Genomic DNA, 15,750 nt, shown 5'->3' with positions numbered 1-15,750 from the left:
AACTCAGAGGCTGGATCCGCTCCTGAAAGTCCCCTTAGCCGAGACGAGGACCGAGAACCGGAGCAAAGTCTACCACAGGACAACTGTCCTTCAACCAAGCCTTGAAAAAGGCATTAACGAGTCAGGGCTGTGAAGATCTTCTGCTGGGCAGCCAGCTCTTCGAGAGCAACCACCAGATCCATTGCAAGTTCTTATCTTCAGTCCCCAGGACCAGGAAACCCAAACCGAAGTCTGCTGTCACTCCACAGGAGCCGTCCTGCTGCACAAGCTTCTTCACTGATAAGGTACTGCCCCTAAAACTTACCTGGAGCCTGCTTTGGTGTTCCTGTGCTTCGGGGGGTTGCAGTTAAGCTGTTACTTGCATTCCCTCCCAGGCCTCCATTGAGCCAAATTGGGGTGGACAACCCATTGTGCTCTATACCAAAGAAATCTTCTGCTACTTAGCTGAAAACCTGAACAACTGTTCATAGTCTCTGCCTTGTTTGCTGCTTTCCTGCTTTCCATGTTTTGCCCTTCGTCAGTGCACCCCCTGACTATGGGAGGCTCACTTAGAATAGGGCTGGACTTCCTAGGATTTGGTTAAGCAGGGGTTAACTAAAGTTTACAAGATGGGCTACAGTTTACATACCTGTTTGAGAAACTTCTACCACGTTTGTGTTATTTTAAATGTGTTCTAAAGTATCTGTAATCCTTTTGAAATTGCATATATATTCTATGTCTAGTGCTACTGTGTGATAGTACTTACTTTACTTATATGTTACAAGCTTTAGTGTATATAAAATAAATACGTATTTTGATATAACTGCTACTGTGTGTTTCCTTGGACTAAGCGTATGCTCGGAGTACTGTGTGCCTCCCTACAACCCCCATCCCTCCTAGACTAAGCCTGGCTACTCAGCCATAGATACCAAACATTTGGGTAGTATAGGCAAAACCTGAGGGGTTTCCGCCAGTTCATTCAAGGTAAACTTTCTAAAGTCTTATCAAAGATAGGACTTAAAACCTTCTAACAGTGTAACAGTAATAGCTTTAACTGAAATTGAAAATGATTTCAAATTCAATTAACAATTTTTCCATCACATTAAGGGTACTGCCCTGGGCTCCACTATGACCCCAAATATAGCCAACCTTTATGCAGGTGCATTTGAACCTGAACACATCTATGATATCTTCAAACCATATAAAGATAACATATTTATCTGTGTAGCAAATGTACACAGTGGGGTTTATGGTCTTTCCATCGAATCCCAACCATCGAAAAGCAAATCCATCAACAAAAATACAACGAAAATAAATGCATTGAAATGCTATCTTTTACATTTAAAATTACATTTCCATCCAAACTTGTCCATCAAATATAGGAATGGACAAGTTTCGATGGATATGTACTTTTACATGTAAAAGATAGCATTTCGATGCATTTATTTTTAACGTTAAAATGTTACATGGAGCTGTCAGCCCTGAAATATTTAAAGTATTTCAGCACTGGCCAGCTTCATGTAACATTTTCTTTATTGGTGGGGGGTTCCTCTCCGACCCTCCTAAACCCCTAGGGCACCCCCCAACCCTAACCCCAACCCTAAACCAACCCTAACCCTAATCGAGATCTAACCAAATATATTCAATAAAAGTGCATTTTGATGGAAATGACTTTCAATGAATACATTTCATTGGATTTCAGTTCGATTAATCCATTTTCGATAGAAAGTCCAGATAGCACACAGAGGAGGGAATACTTAATGTGAATGTTGAACAATCCAACGGATAAGAACATATTATTGAATTTTAATTCATTCAATCTGAAATCATGGAAATTCAATTTAACCTATGGACAGTTCCTAAAACCATGGAAACAGTACTGTAAAAGCAGACTAAAAGGAGAGTCATTTTCTGACATGAGGTCCAAGTGGGGGATGACAAAGGACTGTCTGGGTGCGCCTGGTGATGTCTAAGTGAGATGACTGCTTGGGAGTCTTCAGCAATCCACAGTGTTTGGGAGAATTTTCATTTCTGTGCCAATTCCCTTTAATCTTAGAGACCCCCAGCTCCTTTGCTGGACTCAGAGCTTTCTATTTTAACTCCTGGGTGAGTGGGACTTTTTCCCCCGCTCCCTCATGTATTTTTCTGACTCAGATTTTTACTTTCTTACTGTTTAATGGAGTCTGGTAAATTCCATAGGCATCTGCATTTTGTACTGTGACACACAGTACATTTTGTGCAGTGCCAAAGAGAAGTCCCGTAGACTTCTCAATGTTTAAATACATTTTCTTGGGTGAACTATTGTTCCCAAGAATGGTAAGATGACTTTAGTTTTACATTTCTTTTGTGGATCCAACGCACACCACGCTATGTAGAGTGCTGGGGTTTATATAGTAACTCCTTATCCAACTTCTCATGTAACATTTTGTTACACTAACTTGAATGGCTGGTGGCAATGGTTTCCTTTTTACTACCTTTGTGCCATGTATCTACAGGCTGATTCCTCAGCTGCAGTACAGCACCCAAGGGTGAAAATATTTCCAAAATGAGCCCCTGTCTTCTATTTTCGCAATTTCTTGTCAGGTCCTTCTTTCTGGGCTCTGTTGTTTGAATTGGGTTTGAGTCCTTTGTGCATTTTGCCTCTGCCAGGCTTCAGCCCTGACGCCTGCCCAGCATCCAGTGTGTCTGGAAAGGCAGGAAGTGAAGGAGGGTCCCGAACCTTCCCTGTCCTTTGTCTTTATGTGTGCCTGAGTGAAACCAGTTCTGATTGGCTGGCTGGCTGGCCAGTAGCCTACTGGGTGATTTAACAGCCCTAGGGCTGTGACTGAACGAGCACTTGCTTAAAAGACAAGGTTTTTGGGACTAGAAACAGAGTTGACCACTGCAGGACAACATTTGATGAAGAAGATGTGAAGAGACGCCAGCAGCACCCTTCTGGGCTGTGAAGTGCCCAGTGAAGCCCTGCAGCTGTGCTGACCCCGTTTTCATTTGGACTGGGAAGACCCGCAAGGGATGACTTCCTCCCTTGGGATGATGGAACTAACTAGTCTTGAGACAAGCTTTATTTTGGTGCAACCCCCGACTTGCCAAAGCTGCAGAATTCCAATGCCCGGGGACCCATGACCATCATCAAGTGCATTGTCTTCTGAAATGCAAATTCGGCCAAAACTTCAGGGGGTTCCAGAGGACCCTACAGAGCAGGAAATCATCATCCAGAGTCGCCTGACCAGAGTCCAGGACCGAGGGATCAAGTAACTTCCAACCGGAGCTGGTCGTTCTTCTTTGGCGCTGAGAAAGAGGTGCCAAAACCACAAAAGGCCGCTGAATCAAGGAGAATCCTTTGCTGCAGAGCCCCTCTCGATTGCTGCCACAGTAGCCCGCTAGGCATCTTCCCTTTCGTCACCATGACCCAGGACAAGGAACAAGGGTCTGCTACACTGCAGCACGAAGGCACCCAGCTGGAACCAATTCTTCAAATCTCAGGTACTGTGGGGTTTGGGGATACATATATCTTTTGTCATTTGTGGTGCTTCCTAGCTTGGGGAGTACTATTTTAAACCCTTTTGAGTGGACCTCAACTCACCTGCACTGACCTCTCAGCGTGTGATTCTTCAAGGTGACTCCCCTTGAGCTTCTGTGATTTCCTACTGAACTACTGACTAACATGTTCTAAGAAGAGAGCATCAGCACTTTGAACTGGCCCATTGACTTTGGCTGTCCTGACTACCTAAAGGCCCCCCTTCTGAACCCATTAGCTTTGGCAGTGCTTGTTCCCTTACAGGTCTTAATTGTTGAACACTAGTATTGCTGGGATAAAAAACTTCCTTCATCCCTCTGGGAGAATCTAACAGCTGTATTACTTACATTCTGACGTATGTTGTGATCTGACTAACTTTTTCCTCCTTGAAACTCAGTATTGTAATGGTGATCACAAACAAGTACCAATACTGACCTCAAATGACGTCACTCAGTGTGCTGGAATATGTTTAGCATACGAAAGATTTACTCACCTACTTTATTGCTCTTGTTGCACTGAATCCTAACTTTTATATTAATTTTACTATTAGTTGCTGCTTTTTAAAGATTGTCTAAATATCCTTGTGTATATATAAATAAATATGTATACTATAACTTAATTGTGTAAGAGTTTACCTGGTATTTACTGATTTCATTGTAGAGCTCTACAGCTCACATTACCTCCTTAAGATAAGCCTGGCTGCTCAGTCACTCTACCAACTTGTGTAGTACAGGCCTACATTAAAAGGTGGGTTACCCAATACCAAGAGATAAGTCTTGTTAAATCCCACACCAGTTGAACTCTACACATTCTTACCTAACATTGCTCAAGAGAATGCCTGCAAATGTTGGTGATATCCAGCACTTATTGGCTGCTCACCAAATGTCTGAATGACAAGTGAGGGTGTAACTGGTGGTTAGGGTCACTCTGTACCCTATGATCTGGACATAAAAGCGAACACTCAAACGTTATCAACTGCTGAAGCATCCAGAGAGACAACTGACCAGAGGACGAAGATGGAAGCTCTGCAACACCTACTTTTAAGAACCTTGAAACCCGACTGTCACACCGACAATGGTTCTTTCCCTTATTCTATGTCGGGAACACTATATCCATTATCCTGAAGGCATTTTCGTATCTCTCAAAATTCTTGGGCCCACCTGTGTTGCTTGACCCCAGAATCTGGGCACCACATCCATCTGGCATCCCAGTGTGGCTGTTGCCTGCTCTATAAATTTCCTTCAATCTTTTGCCTGTGTAGCGGGACCATGCCACTGTGCTCCCTGCATGGAGACCTCCAATAGCATGTCCGTCTACCCTTTCATTAAACTATAACCTGTCATCACTGGCTAGGGCCACATTTGCTCTCTGCGATCAGAAGGCACTGAGTTGCATTTTCTTCATCTGTGCTTCTTCAGGGAGTGCCTCTGGCTTTGGCTAAGTTTGTTGATCTATTTCTGTGGGGTGTTTGCTTACCTTGCCCATCAGGCTGATAACCATGACCTTTGTGGCTGCTGCACCAAGCACGCCTCTCTGTAGGCTGCTCAATGGTTTGTCTCTGACTGCATTGATTCAGTGGATCATCTTCTTTAAGGTCCTCAGGCTCTGCTTGTAGACTATTAGTTGTGCGCTGTATGGCACTTATGTACTGAGCCCAGCTCATCCAGATGACAACTGCAATCACGCTGGATGTTGCTTCGAAGGCTACCTCTGCAGTTTCCGAACTTATGCAGTTCCGACCAAATTTCTTAGCAGCTCATTAGGGTCACCGACTGAGCTGTAAGCTTTGGCCCGATTCCCCATTGCTATAGGCCTCCTCTGCTGACCGTGCCCAACTAGAACAGAACCACCAAAGTCCAGCTGGTGATGTCACTATTTTCCTCTGCAATCTGTCATTTTGGGGAGTTGAACTTTGTGACCAGACTTCTTGGTTTTGATCAGCTCTTCCCACTAGAGGTTTTCTTGCAGCCTCTCTTGCTTGTGGGGCGCTGCATGCAGACCTCTTATTTAACCCCATTGGTTAATGTTGGCCGATTTATCCCAATGGGCTCATAGACTAACACTGGGACTTGGGAGTAAATGTTCCTACAGAGGCTTGCAAGCCTCACAAATGTCCTGTTAGAATTTGTTGGCTTTTGTAAACGTTTCACGATCCTGTGAGATCCCTATTCTGCATTTTCCAGTATTATTAAAACAGGTTTACTTGTGTAATTTCTTTATTACGAAGAATATGTTTTTACAGGTACATGCTGTGTGGGCATTTCATTTTTGTGTATTCATCATAAATGTTTATTGTACCTTTAAACCGGCTCTCGCCTTCTGACGATTTGCCTTGACTGTGCAGGCCATCCTACTCGCTGGAGAGTCAGGGGAATTGAGAAGAAATGCCCTGAATGGCAAGTCAGTTGGTTTAGCTGAGCCCTAGTATGAAGGCCTTCATAAAATATCCCTAAACGGCACCAAGCACGTGTAACATTGCTAAGTCTCTAGCACATACCTATGACACTTAACGAAAAGAAATCTCGAATCATGCACTTCTTACTGAATTACTGCCCACGTCTGTGTTCACGCAAGACTTAAAAGTAAATAAACAGTGGTTCAAAATCTGCAGCCATCTACTTTATTTTTTAAATCAACTTTACAAAGGGAAATGATATTGTTTTATTTGTTACTTGTTACAGACGGAATTTCTTTTTTGCAGGCATCTTTCTAAACTTCCCACGGAGCCATAGTTACAGGGCGACTTTACCTTAAAGATTTCTATAGAGGGTTCACGAAGTCCTAGCAAAATTGGGGCACCAATATACAATGACCAGTAAATTCACTATTATTATGTGGTCCTCCATATGGTTGGGCTGCAAATCCCATGATCCTTCACCACTGACTATTGTAAGTAGGGATAACAGGAGTTGAAGTTCACACCATCTGGAGGGCCACATAATCAGTAACCATGGACTACAACGTCAATAGATTAAGTATCTTTGATATGTCCAGGCTGAACAAAGTAAAACCAATTACCTTTCTGTTCCATTTGTGAAATGTATTTCCAACAGGCCAGGACAACACATCAGCTTTATCATTGAGGTAATTGAGACATGATTAGCTCCAATAGCGCGTTCATTAACTCATCAGATATGATTTCCTCCATTTTCTTGCAATTATAACAAAATCTACCTGCATATTTAAAGCATTTCATCCATTTCTCGCTAAAAAGGCTTTCGATTTTCTTTTACACTCATGCCTCAAAGCTTTATAAGTAGTAAATTCCTTGCGTAATCCAATTAAAAGATCCAGGAAAATGTAAAGGTGTTTATCCTGATGAAGTCTTAAGAAATATTGATAATAGCCATTACTTTGTCGACACTTGTTTTACACTTTTGTTTAAAGAACTATGTTAGGCAATGGATGTTTCAGCACTCAGGTCAGCAATTCTTTCACTTGGAGCAGTGTGATGTTTTTGGAGGATGTTTGTAATTAATTCATGAGTGATAAAGAAAACCCCTCGCACCTCAGTGTGAAGCCATTCATTTCTGAATTTTTAATTCTTACAGTTGTCATTACATCAGAAAATTAGGAAATATATGTTTGTGCTCTTGTAGTTTCTTTGTTCTTTTCACTACATTGGGGAAGACAGCTGAGTAGTCCATTACATTATCAATGTATATTTCAGTGGCAGGAGTACACCAGGTGATCCGGTCTATGTATTAAACTAATCCCAAATTACAGAATAACAAGAAACTAATTCCTGTTTAGAGGGTGTGAAATCTATAAGCAATACTAAAATCAACAAAGGCCGGGAGATTGCTACCAGCATTTCCTGGCCGGATTCTGATGCCTCACATCACTTAAAAGAAGGACTTTATCCTGACCCTCCTAAAACAAAGATTGAACCTGGTCTCACTGTTAGACCTACCTGCCACTACCTACGTCTCCAGTTGAATAGGGCAACATGAGCGGCTACTACCAATACATATGAAGGAGAAAGACGGGACACCTGGAAGGGCCCACAACCTCTCTCTATTGCACACAAAATACTACAACATCCGCAGAGCGTATCACGTGTCATTATTGAGCTTCATATAATTGTTATAAACATGATTATATCACATGTTCTACATTTTACGACAGGGTTTTAGAGCAGCGACCGCCTCGTCATACTCACAGGGGCTCCTCCATAGGTCTCCACTCTACAGAGTGGTACAGTTTCTGGACGTTTCTAATCCATTCCCTCAGAACAGCTGTAGTGTTGTCAATGTTGTGATCTGTTGCTGCCCTGCAATGAACACATCTCTTGATTAATGAAAGACAAAGCAAATGATTCGTGCCATCACGCATGCTACATAACCAACATTTATCACTGCCACTCGATTGTATCATAACTTAAAAGGCCCCCTAAACATTTATGACTCAGACTGTCCAACCTGCCTTTTACTATTGTTACCTGAATTACTTTGCACTGTTAACATAGCTGTTACGCCCCTTACATATTATAGAACCTTTTTAATAATATGATATGATATAAGCCATTTATAACGTGCCTGTACTAGGCACGAAGTACTTTCAGTTTAATAATTGTGCTACTTGTTTTTTTTTAGTCTCCTCTGCCAAAGGAACTGTTTTTCTGCTTTGCAATGTACTTCTTCATGAAGTGATGCAATTGTTGGACTCCGGCCATCCGGAAATTCAGACGAGCCGGCAGGATGCACTGCCATGCAGCCTACGCTACTCAGCGGAGAGTGACGTTTACCCTTTACATATACTATGTGCATAACACATTCACCCCCTCCCCAAGTTTAGTTTATTGGATTATTCACTTACAGGGTGGAGAGGCCACACAGCAACCCTGCACGGTGCAGAGGGAAGGTGCACCTCTGCCCTGTACTTGCATGGCTTCAGAGGGAAACCATGCACAATAGCCTCCTGGCTCTGCAGCTTCGCTTTTTGAGATCTTAATTGTTAAATGATGTGAAACTCTTGTCCAATCAAAACAACGGATAATGAAAACGCGCATCTGCACCACTAGCGCTTCTGTGGCACAGCTTTTCTTCAATTTCGATCCACAAATTAAAGCTTTCCAAGATAATCCCACCTCCCCAGATCATAAAATCCCACTCCCCACACAACTTAGGTTAATTGAGGAAGAAAACCCTGCATTTTCTTTATAATAAAATAGCTGGGATTTCTTCCTAGATTCATTTAAAATACTTCTCTTCCTCCAAATACCATGTAATATGTTTGTCACAACTTATTTTATATTTGTGAAGTAGTTACTCTTTTCTTTTGCCACGGCAAACTTATGGTGAACTGGAGGTGAAATTCCAGCAGTGTTTAATAAGTGGCGCTGTGGCATGTGACTTGGCTCAAATGGATTTCAGGGGAACATTTTTTTCTCCAAGCCTTTTAACCGCACCATAACTTTGCTGGTGTTTTCTAAACATGCCCCAATGCTTCAACCACAAGGTTGTCAGACTATTAAGGGTGAAACCAGGTATTTAGTTGTCTGCAGCCTTGAGAACTGTGTCTTACGTTGATTAAGCTACGTATAAAGTAGCACTGTCCTGTAAAACAACAATGCTTACATTTGGGCTAATTTGCATACCCACAATGCATTGCTGATGTGAATCTGAACTGGAGATGAACTTCCAGCGATGGTTACTGGGTGGCACTGTGGCATGTGTGACTTGGTTCAAATGGGTTATTCTACTTTCACATTTCAGGGGAAGGTTTCATTTCCAAGTTTTTTTAAGCCCACCATAATTTTGCTGGCGTTGGCTATAAAGGAACAGTTAAGGATGTTATTATCAAGCAGTTAAAACATTAAAAAAACTAAATGTATGTTTTTTATAATATGTATATAATAATAATATATTATAATAATCACAGCATTGTGTAGTACTGTTGTACGTTTTTGTAAATATAAAGTACCACACATCCTTTATTATACTGGCGTCACACTTCTCAACCACTCTGCAGCTTTGCAAATGCCCCATTTGCTTTTTTTTAATCTAGCTGCACTTGAACTATACTAACTTGGTCCCACCTGCTTTAAATGTAGCCACACTAAAATTGTAATGATTTGGTTAACATGTTTTTCGAATTTAGCCACACCAGAATTGAACTGAGTTAGGTGCCCCTGTTTTGAATTTAGCCACACTAGAATTGTACTGACTTTGTTGTTTAGATTTAGTTTAAACATGCAACTTCACAATCCATACAACAGGACCAAAGAAATCACGGGACAATACAACTAATCTACACCTGGAGATCACCTGAAACCAACTAACCACCCCTTCCCTTTTCCACATCTTCACACCACCTCTCACGTACCACACATGCACAGAGGACTAGGGAAGCAACCCACCAAAACCTTGCAAACTGCACACCCTCTCCAATCATACTGCAAACCCCACACCTGTTACACTGGATTCATAAACTCTGGCCTGGTGGACAGATGTTTAGAATGCCATCCTAGTTAGTGAACAGGGAAACTCTGGGAGCTATAGCCAGAACCAATCAAGGTAGCATGGAGCGTGGCCAAGGCTAGGTCTCAGGAGAGGTGAGTGGGGTCAGAGGTCCACAATGAGTCCACACAGTGATCAATCAAGCATTGCACTTAGACAAGTAGTTATAGAAGTACTCTATTTATTTGTGGCCAAGCATACACTATAAAATGACTATAAGCAAGCAATAATATCACAGTACACTAAATAAAAGATACATATATACAATCACTGTAAGTCAGTGTAACATAACCAAATCCCCCTGCCCCCAATACCTGAAAAGGAAAGGGAAGTAAGCAGTTCTTACCAACAGTCCACAATTTTTTAACCCTACCTTATAAAAGCTCATCCCTAAATTGTCCAAAAGATAGCTGAAGTTGCATACTGGTAAGTAAAACTGTTCCTAGCTTTTGGAGAGCTTTCGCAAATAAGATTTGCCAATGCCAAACAGTTACAAAACTTTCAAAAGTTATCAAAACCTTTAAAGTGGGGATATAGGGGTGCAGGTTAGTACCACTGTAACTTACCCCCATACTCCGAATCATCTTCAGACTTGGCAGGTCATTGAAGGGTAGCCAGAGGTCAGTTTTCCCATCGTTGGTTCCTGTTCCAGCTACCCAGGAGATGAAGGTGCAAGAGAGGCCCCAGTTGGATTCAGAAGTTGGTGCAACCTGTACCTGTTGAAGAACGCTGCTCACACCGATGCAGGCACACGACCAGATGTGGGAAAGCAGTTTTTGTTGATTGTCAGCATTGCCGCGTCGACAGCAGGGGACACACATGTCAGATCAGAGTCAGCCTTCCATTTCGAGTCCCATTGGTGTTGGAATGCCAACATTTCATAGAAGGGACTCTGGTAGAACAGGCTGAAGACCCCTCGAGTTTTGGTCCGAAACTCGGGATGACAATGTCTCTACCGCCTAAATGGGAACTGGCCAGTCCACTGGATGGCCTAGGAACACTTCTGAGGACTGCCAATCGCAGGGTACCGAGCAGAGGTCGGGAGTGGTCGGTCCCACCACTCCAAGGATCAAAGCTCCACTGAAGGACTTCTTAAGATCCCTTGCCAGATAGGGCTCCACCGGGACAGCAGCAAAAGTTGGTTACCAGGCTTTCTCAGAACAGGTCCACGTTTTTTTTCACAAGTCTTCACAGCACGGCAGGATGCTGGACTCCTCGCTGGATCTCTGCAGAATCGCTGCAAGACCTCAAAAAGCAGGTGAGCACTGAAACTCAGCCCACTTAATGGAAGATCTTCCCCACATACACACACCCCAGCAGTGGTCCAATCAGGGACTGCTGTTGGCAAACTCATGCATATTCTCTAGACATACAGAAACCAGTTTGTGGATTGGAATCAAACAGTCCTACACACAAGGCCCTGCCCTAGCCCACGAAAAGTGCAGCTTTTCCCGGGGAAGGCATGCCCATAAAAGGATTTTGCTGACTAGGCAAATCAGGAAGAGGGGAAGAGGACAAAATGGCCAAGGAACAAACTAAAAACCTTGTGGCATGGCCATGTTGGTACACGAGCCACAGTCAGTAGCCAAACACAGTAAACGCAGTAAGGCTAAAGAAAAATATAGTAAAACATAGGGAACAGTAACTGCTGTAACACTGTTATGTTATTCAAAGCCCCTTAAGGGATACACATTTTAAAAAAGGGAAGGTACCAAAATAATATTGGTGAGTTAAGTTGGCACACGTTAGTATAGAGAAGTGGAATATTGACTCACTTTTGGCCGAACTTGTGGACATTCAAGTAATGTATGGCTAGTCACTTTCCTCACAACTCTGATCCTGTAAAGCGTGAAACCTGGTCTGATATTATGCAATTGACTTGTGGGAACCTATGGGTAATTAAGTAGGTAAAGTGTGTCCCACTCCAATCCCCTCTCTGTAACACTCTTACCTACTATCTTTGTCTGGAAGCGAAGCCCGGGCGGAAAGAAGCAGCAAAAGCGCAGCCTCCTGTTCCGTACTGAAAAAAGTGGTGATCTACCAACTAGAAGATTTTCTTGAAACTTTATGATTGCTTGAACAATTTCCAATCTGGTTTCTGTGTGAAACCTGGTACTGAGACTGCTCTATTGGTGATCTGGGATTATATTTTCACAAAGGCAAAAAAGGACAACTTTACATTCTGATTCTATTAGACTTCTTTGTGGCCTTTGACACCATTAACCACGCGCTTCTCCTGGACAAGTTATAGAAGGTGGCCTCAGTAAAGGGCATCTCACTGGCCTGGTTTTGCTCTTTTCTCTGTTAGGGGCAACAGTGGGTTAAACTGAGCCCCTACCTCCCTTCCTCTGGTGTCACTGATTGCAGAGTGCCGCATGGATCCCATCCCCTTTTTTTTTTTTTAACATATCTGATCCCCTTGTTGGACCTTCTTAAAATCTTGGAGCTCAGGTACCATTTCCCTGGGTGCCACAAGCCCCTATTCTTTGCACATTAATGAACATTTTAAAAAGTATACTTTCGTTTAACATGTTTTACATGCTCAGTGGGTCTGGCACCGAGTATATGTTGTAGTTCCATCACATTCAGGTGCGCAGTGGTGACTGATTTTGGGTAAGATAGGTAGTGCTCCAGAGACCAACTCCATAAATATGTGTAATTTATTTAAAAAATTCAGAACTTAAAAAACGTCCACGATTAAAATGGGAGTAAATAACTTGCGGGACAAAAATAATGCGGAAATCAGTAACTAGGTAAAAAGGTGGGTAGTGTTGTGGGGAGGAGCTGGCCATGGACATCGCACCAGCTCCCCCGTCGGATGCTATGGGACACCAGCATCAGGAGGTCCAGCGCCTTGGAGGTTGGAAGGGTGGGGGCTGGCCATGGACCTCGCACCAGCCCCACCCTGCAGTGCTATGGGACGCCAGCACTTGGGAGGCTTCAGTGCCTAAGTAGGTGGCAGGGCTGGCCCTGCCAACTCATGCGGGCTCGACCTGCCTGCTGTGCAGTGCCCCCCATGGCAACGTGGCCTGAAGGCCCTGTCTAGTCAGGGCGGGTCTGCAGGCCACAATCAGTGACACACAGACAGATTAGTTAGTCATGGAGTCTGCAGCCGTTAACCTTCACGTCCCTGCAGGGCTCCCTTTTATTAGCTTGGGCCATGACGACGTCCTGGCCCATCTTAAAAGGGCAATACATGGGGGAGGGACCCATCCCCTTAAAGGGGCGGTACACATAGGAGGTTTCACTACACAACAGGTAGGATATTATTTCCTGCCTTCTTTTCTGGAAGAAAAACATCAACAGTATAACGCATGGGGTGGTAAAAGCTGTACTCCGCCCATGGGAAGCAGAGGAAGACCCCATGCGCGCCACTCCAGGGAAACGCCAGCCCTAGCAGCATAAGAACACTCCGCAGGCTCCACAAGTGCAAGTCATGTTCTAAACACAGTGTTATCCACGGAAGCCTATCTTGTGGATTTTTATGTATTTAGAAACACCCAAAGAGGGAATAACTGAAGCACTGAAGATTGCCCAATGGGTGAAGTACTTGCTGCTAATGCCACTGTACATCCCGTAGACATGGGGTTTAAACTCTGGGAGTGGACGCACGCAGACGTCCAGACTTTTGAGGCTCATGAACTGAATGCCATTGAGTTTTGGCAATAAGAAAAGGCTGCTCATTACAGGGCTCCCAGGCTGCAAACCAGTGGCAGCAAGTGCTACATACATCAATATGAGGGTATTATTATTAGCGAGATCAATGCTGGGGGGGGGCATGATCTACAGCTAGAAACAGATCCCTTTCTGCCAGCTTCTGTGTGGCTACCGGGCACACCCTGGCATGCACCTTGGCAGGCCCCTGTGGAATTGTTAGCAGTCTTTAACTAGAATAAATATACAAGGCTGGGAAAGGCAGCTGTTTTGATTTCACAGTTATAGTAACTTGGCAGTGTAGGTGGTCAGGAGTGCCAGGGCGCTTGCCCGTGCGCTTGCTGGGAATAGGCCAGGCTATGGGATTGGTTCCGTATCCTCTAAAACTCTCATCATCAGGTTCCTTTGAACCCCACTAATGCCTGTCCCTGAGCGTGGTTTGTCACCCCTTCCTCCTCCTGACATACAAAGGACAGAGTTTATCTGGCGGCGTGACGCTCTGTAGCCTCAAAGGATGCACCGAGCGATCCAACACCACCCATTTGCAGAGCCCAGCCCTCATCTAGACCTTTTATGTTATGTTATGTTAACGGTTCTTGTACTGTGCACTGTTGCCACCTGTGTGGTCTCTGAGCGCTCTGGCGGATCTGTAATGCCAGGAGAGTGGTGGGGTTTGTTAGTAGGACTGAGCAGGAAAAAGAGCACGAGAACTGTGATGTACTGTTGGCAGCTTCGTAGGTGTGTTTTTCGGTTGGTAGTCACCATGTGGTGTTTAGTGAGATTGCGTCTGGTTTGTTTTCGTTGTCGTGGTGTTGTGAAATGCGTGGGTCTGTGGTGCTGTGTAGAGGTGTGGTTGTGTTTTATGCTGGTCAACTGAGCTCGTAGCTTACAGTGGACAACCAAAATGGCCGGTGTGGCAGACGCCCTTCTCCCATGACAGTGAGGGGAGGTCCATTTGAAAAAGCATTAGCCTGAGAGTAAGCATAGCACAGAAGCCAAGGGTACCCCTGCAGCTCCCGACCGTGACTCCAGCCGAGGCTAATAGTGGTTGAGGCCTGGGGCGGCCAACATGGAGTAGGAGAGGAGGTTTTCCATCTGGCGTGCGTAACTTGCGGCCACCTGGCTGTTGGCTATCAAATAGGTCACAACACTGCAGGGCAGAACAGAAGCTTCCCTTGCACTGCTCTTCAATGGTTAGATGTATTTTCTTTAACTTTGGATAAATTGCTAAAACAGTGTTGTGTTTGCATTATTTCTTGTTTATAAACCGAATAAGAGCTGCCTCCTAAGTAAAGGAATTTGCAGCTCAGGGAATATTGTTTGCAACATGTTTTAAAGTGGTGGTGGCCGCAGCATGGTATTTAGGTGACCACATTTATGTTTTAAACTCCCAAGAAAATATGGGGGTCATTTTATTTAAATAAATGCTTATTGCATGCAGATGACCGCCAACTAAAGCACTTATGTTCTGATGGGCACTCTGCATGCAATGTTTGACTTTCATAAAATGGGGTATCAAAGAGAGAGGGTCTGATCACGAGTTGGGCCGTAGCCCTTAAATGCGGCGGTAACGCTAATACTGCCACATTTAAGGGCTGGCCTGATCATGAGTTGGGCACTAAATGGGCTGTGTTACCTCCAGCTTTTTGCTGGAGGTGAAAATCCCATTTAGCGCCCTGTTTTGGGCGCAATTACCACCGGTGGTATTAGCACGCCGTAATTGTGCTGAAAATGCTCTATTGGGTCGAGGAATGGGGATTTCCCATTATCGCCCAACCCGTGATCCGGCGCTAAAAGCGCTAGAGCAGGTGGCGCTAACGCAATTAACGTTTTACTCTCCGTCTTGTAAATAATGCTAGCTTTATTGTATTCATCGAAAAGTACTATTTGCTTGGACAATGTCTGACTTGTATGGATGAAGAATATTGCATTCCTATAGTGGAATGACCCACATGAAAAAGCAATTTGTATGATGTTATGTTTCCTGGATAGAGGAGTATGCGCTCGGATGGCCTGTCATGCCCCACTTCCCTTCCCACTCTAAAGGGAGACCTCTAAACCTGGATTTAGTCAAAGCTGCATGGCCTCCCTTCCGCATAGACCTTTGCTTACAATTCCCCAGTTATGTATGGGCTGTCA

General features: G+C 44.0%; 1 protein-coding gene across 1 annotated transcript in view; it reads right to left on the bottom strand.

Annotated features, from left to right (window-relative positions):
• The window catches only part of COLGALT2 (collagen beta(1-O)galactosyltransferase 2), a 338,526-nt gene that overhangs the window by 164,292 nt on the left and 158,484 nt on the right, over positions 1-15,750 (bottom strand). Inside the window, exon 2 of the mRNA XM_069641072.1 lies at positions 7,659-7,769. Coding sequence (XP_069497173.1) covers positions 7,659-7,769 — 111 coding nt within the window. The remainder of the gene's footprint in view (positions 1-7,658; positions 7,770-15,750) is intronic.

The sequence above is a fragment of the Ambystoma mexicanum genome, chromosome 1q (assembly GCF_040938575.1).
Source record: "Ambystoma mexicanum isolate Mex_15411 chromosome 1q, UKY_AmexF1_1, whole genome shotgun sequence".
In the NCBI taxonomy this organism is placed as follows: Eukaryota; Metazoa; Chordata; class Amphibia; order Caudata; family Ambystomatidae; genus Ambystoma; species Ambystoma mexicanum.
The sequence above is the reverse complement of the archived record's forward strand: the minus strand, read 5'-3'. Positions and strand labels throughout refer to the sequence as shown.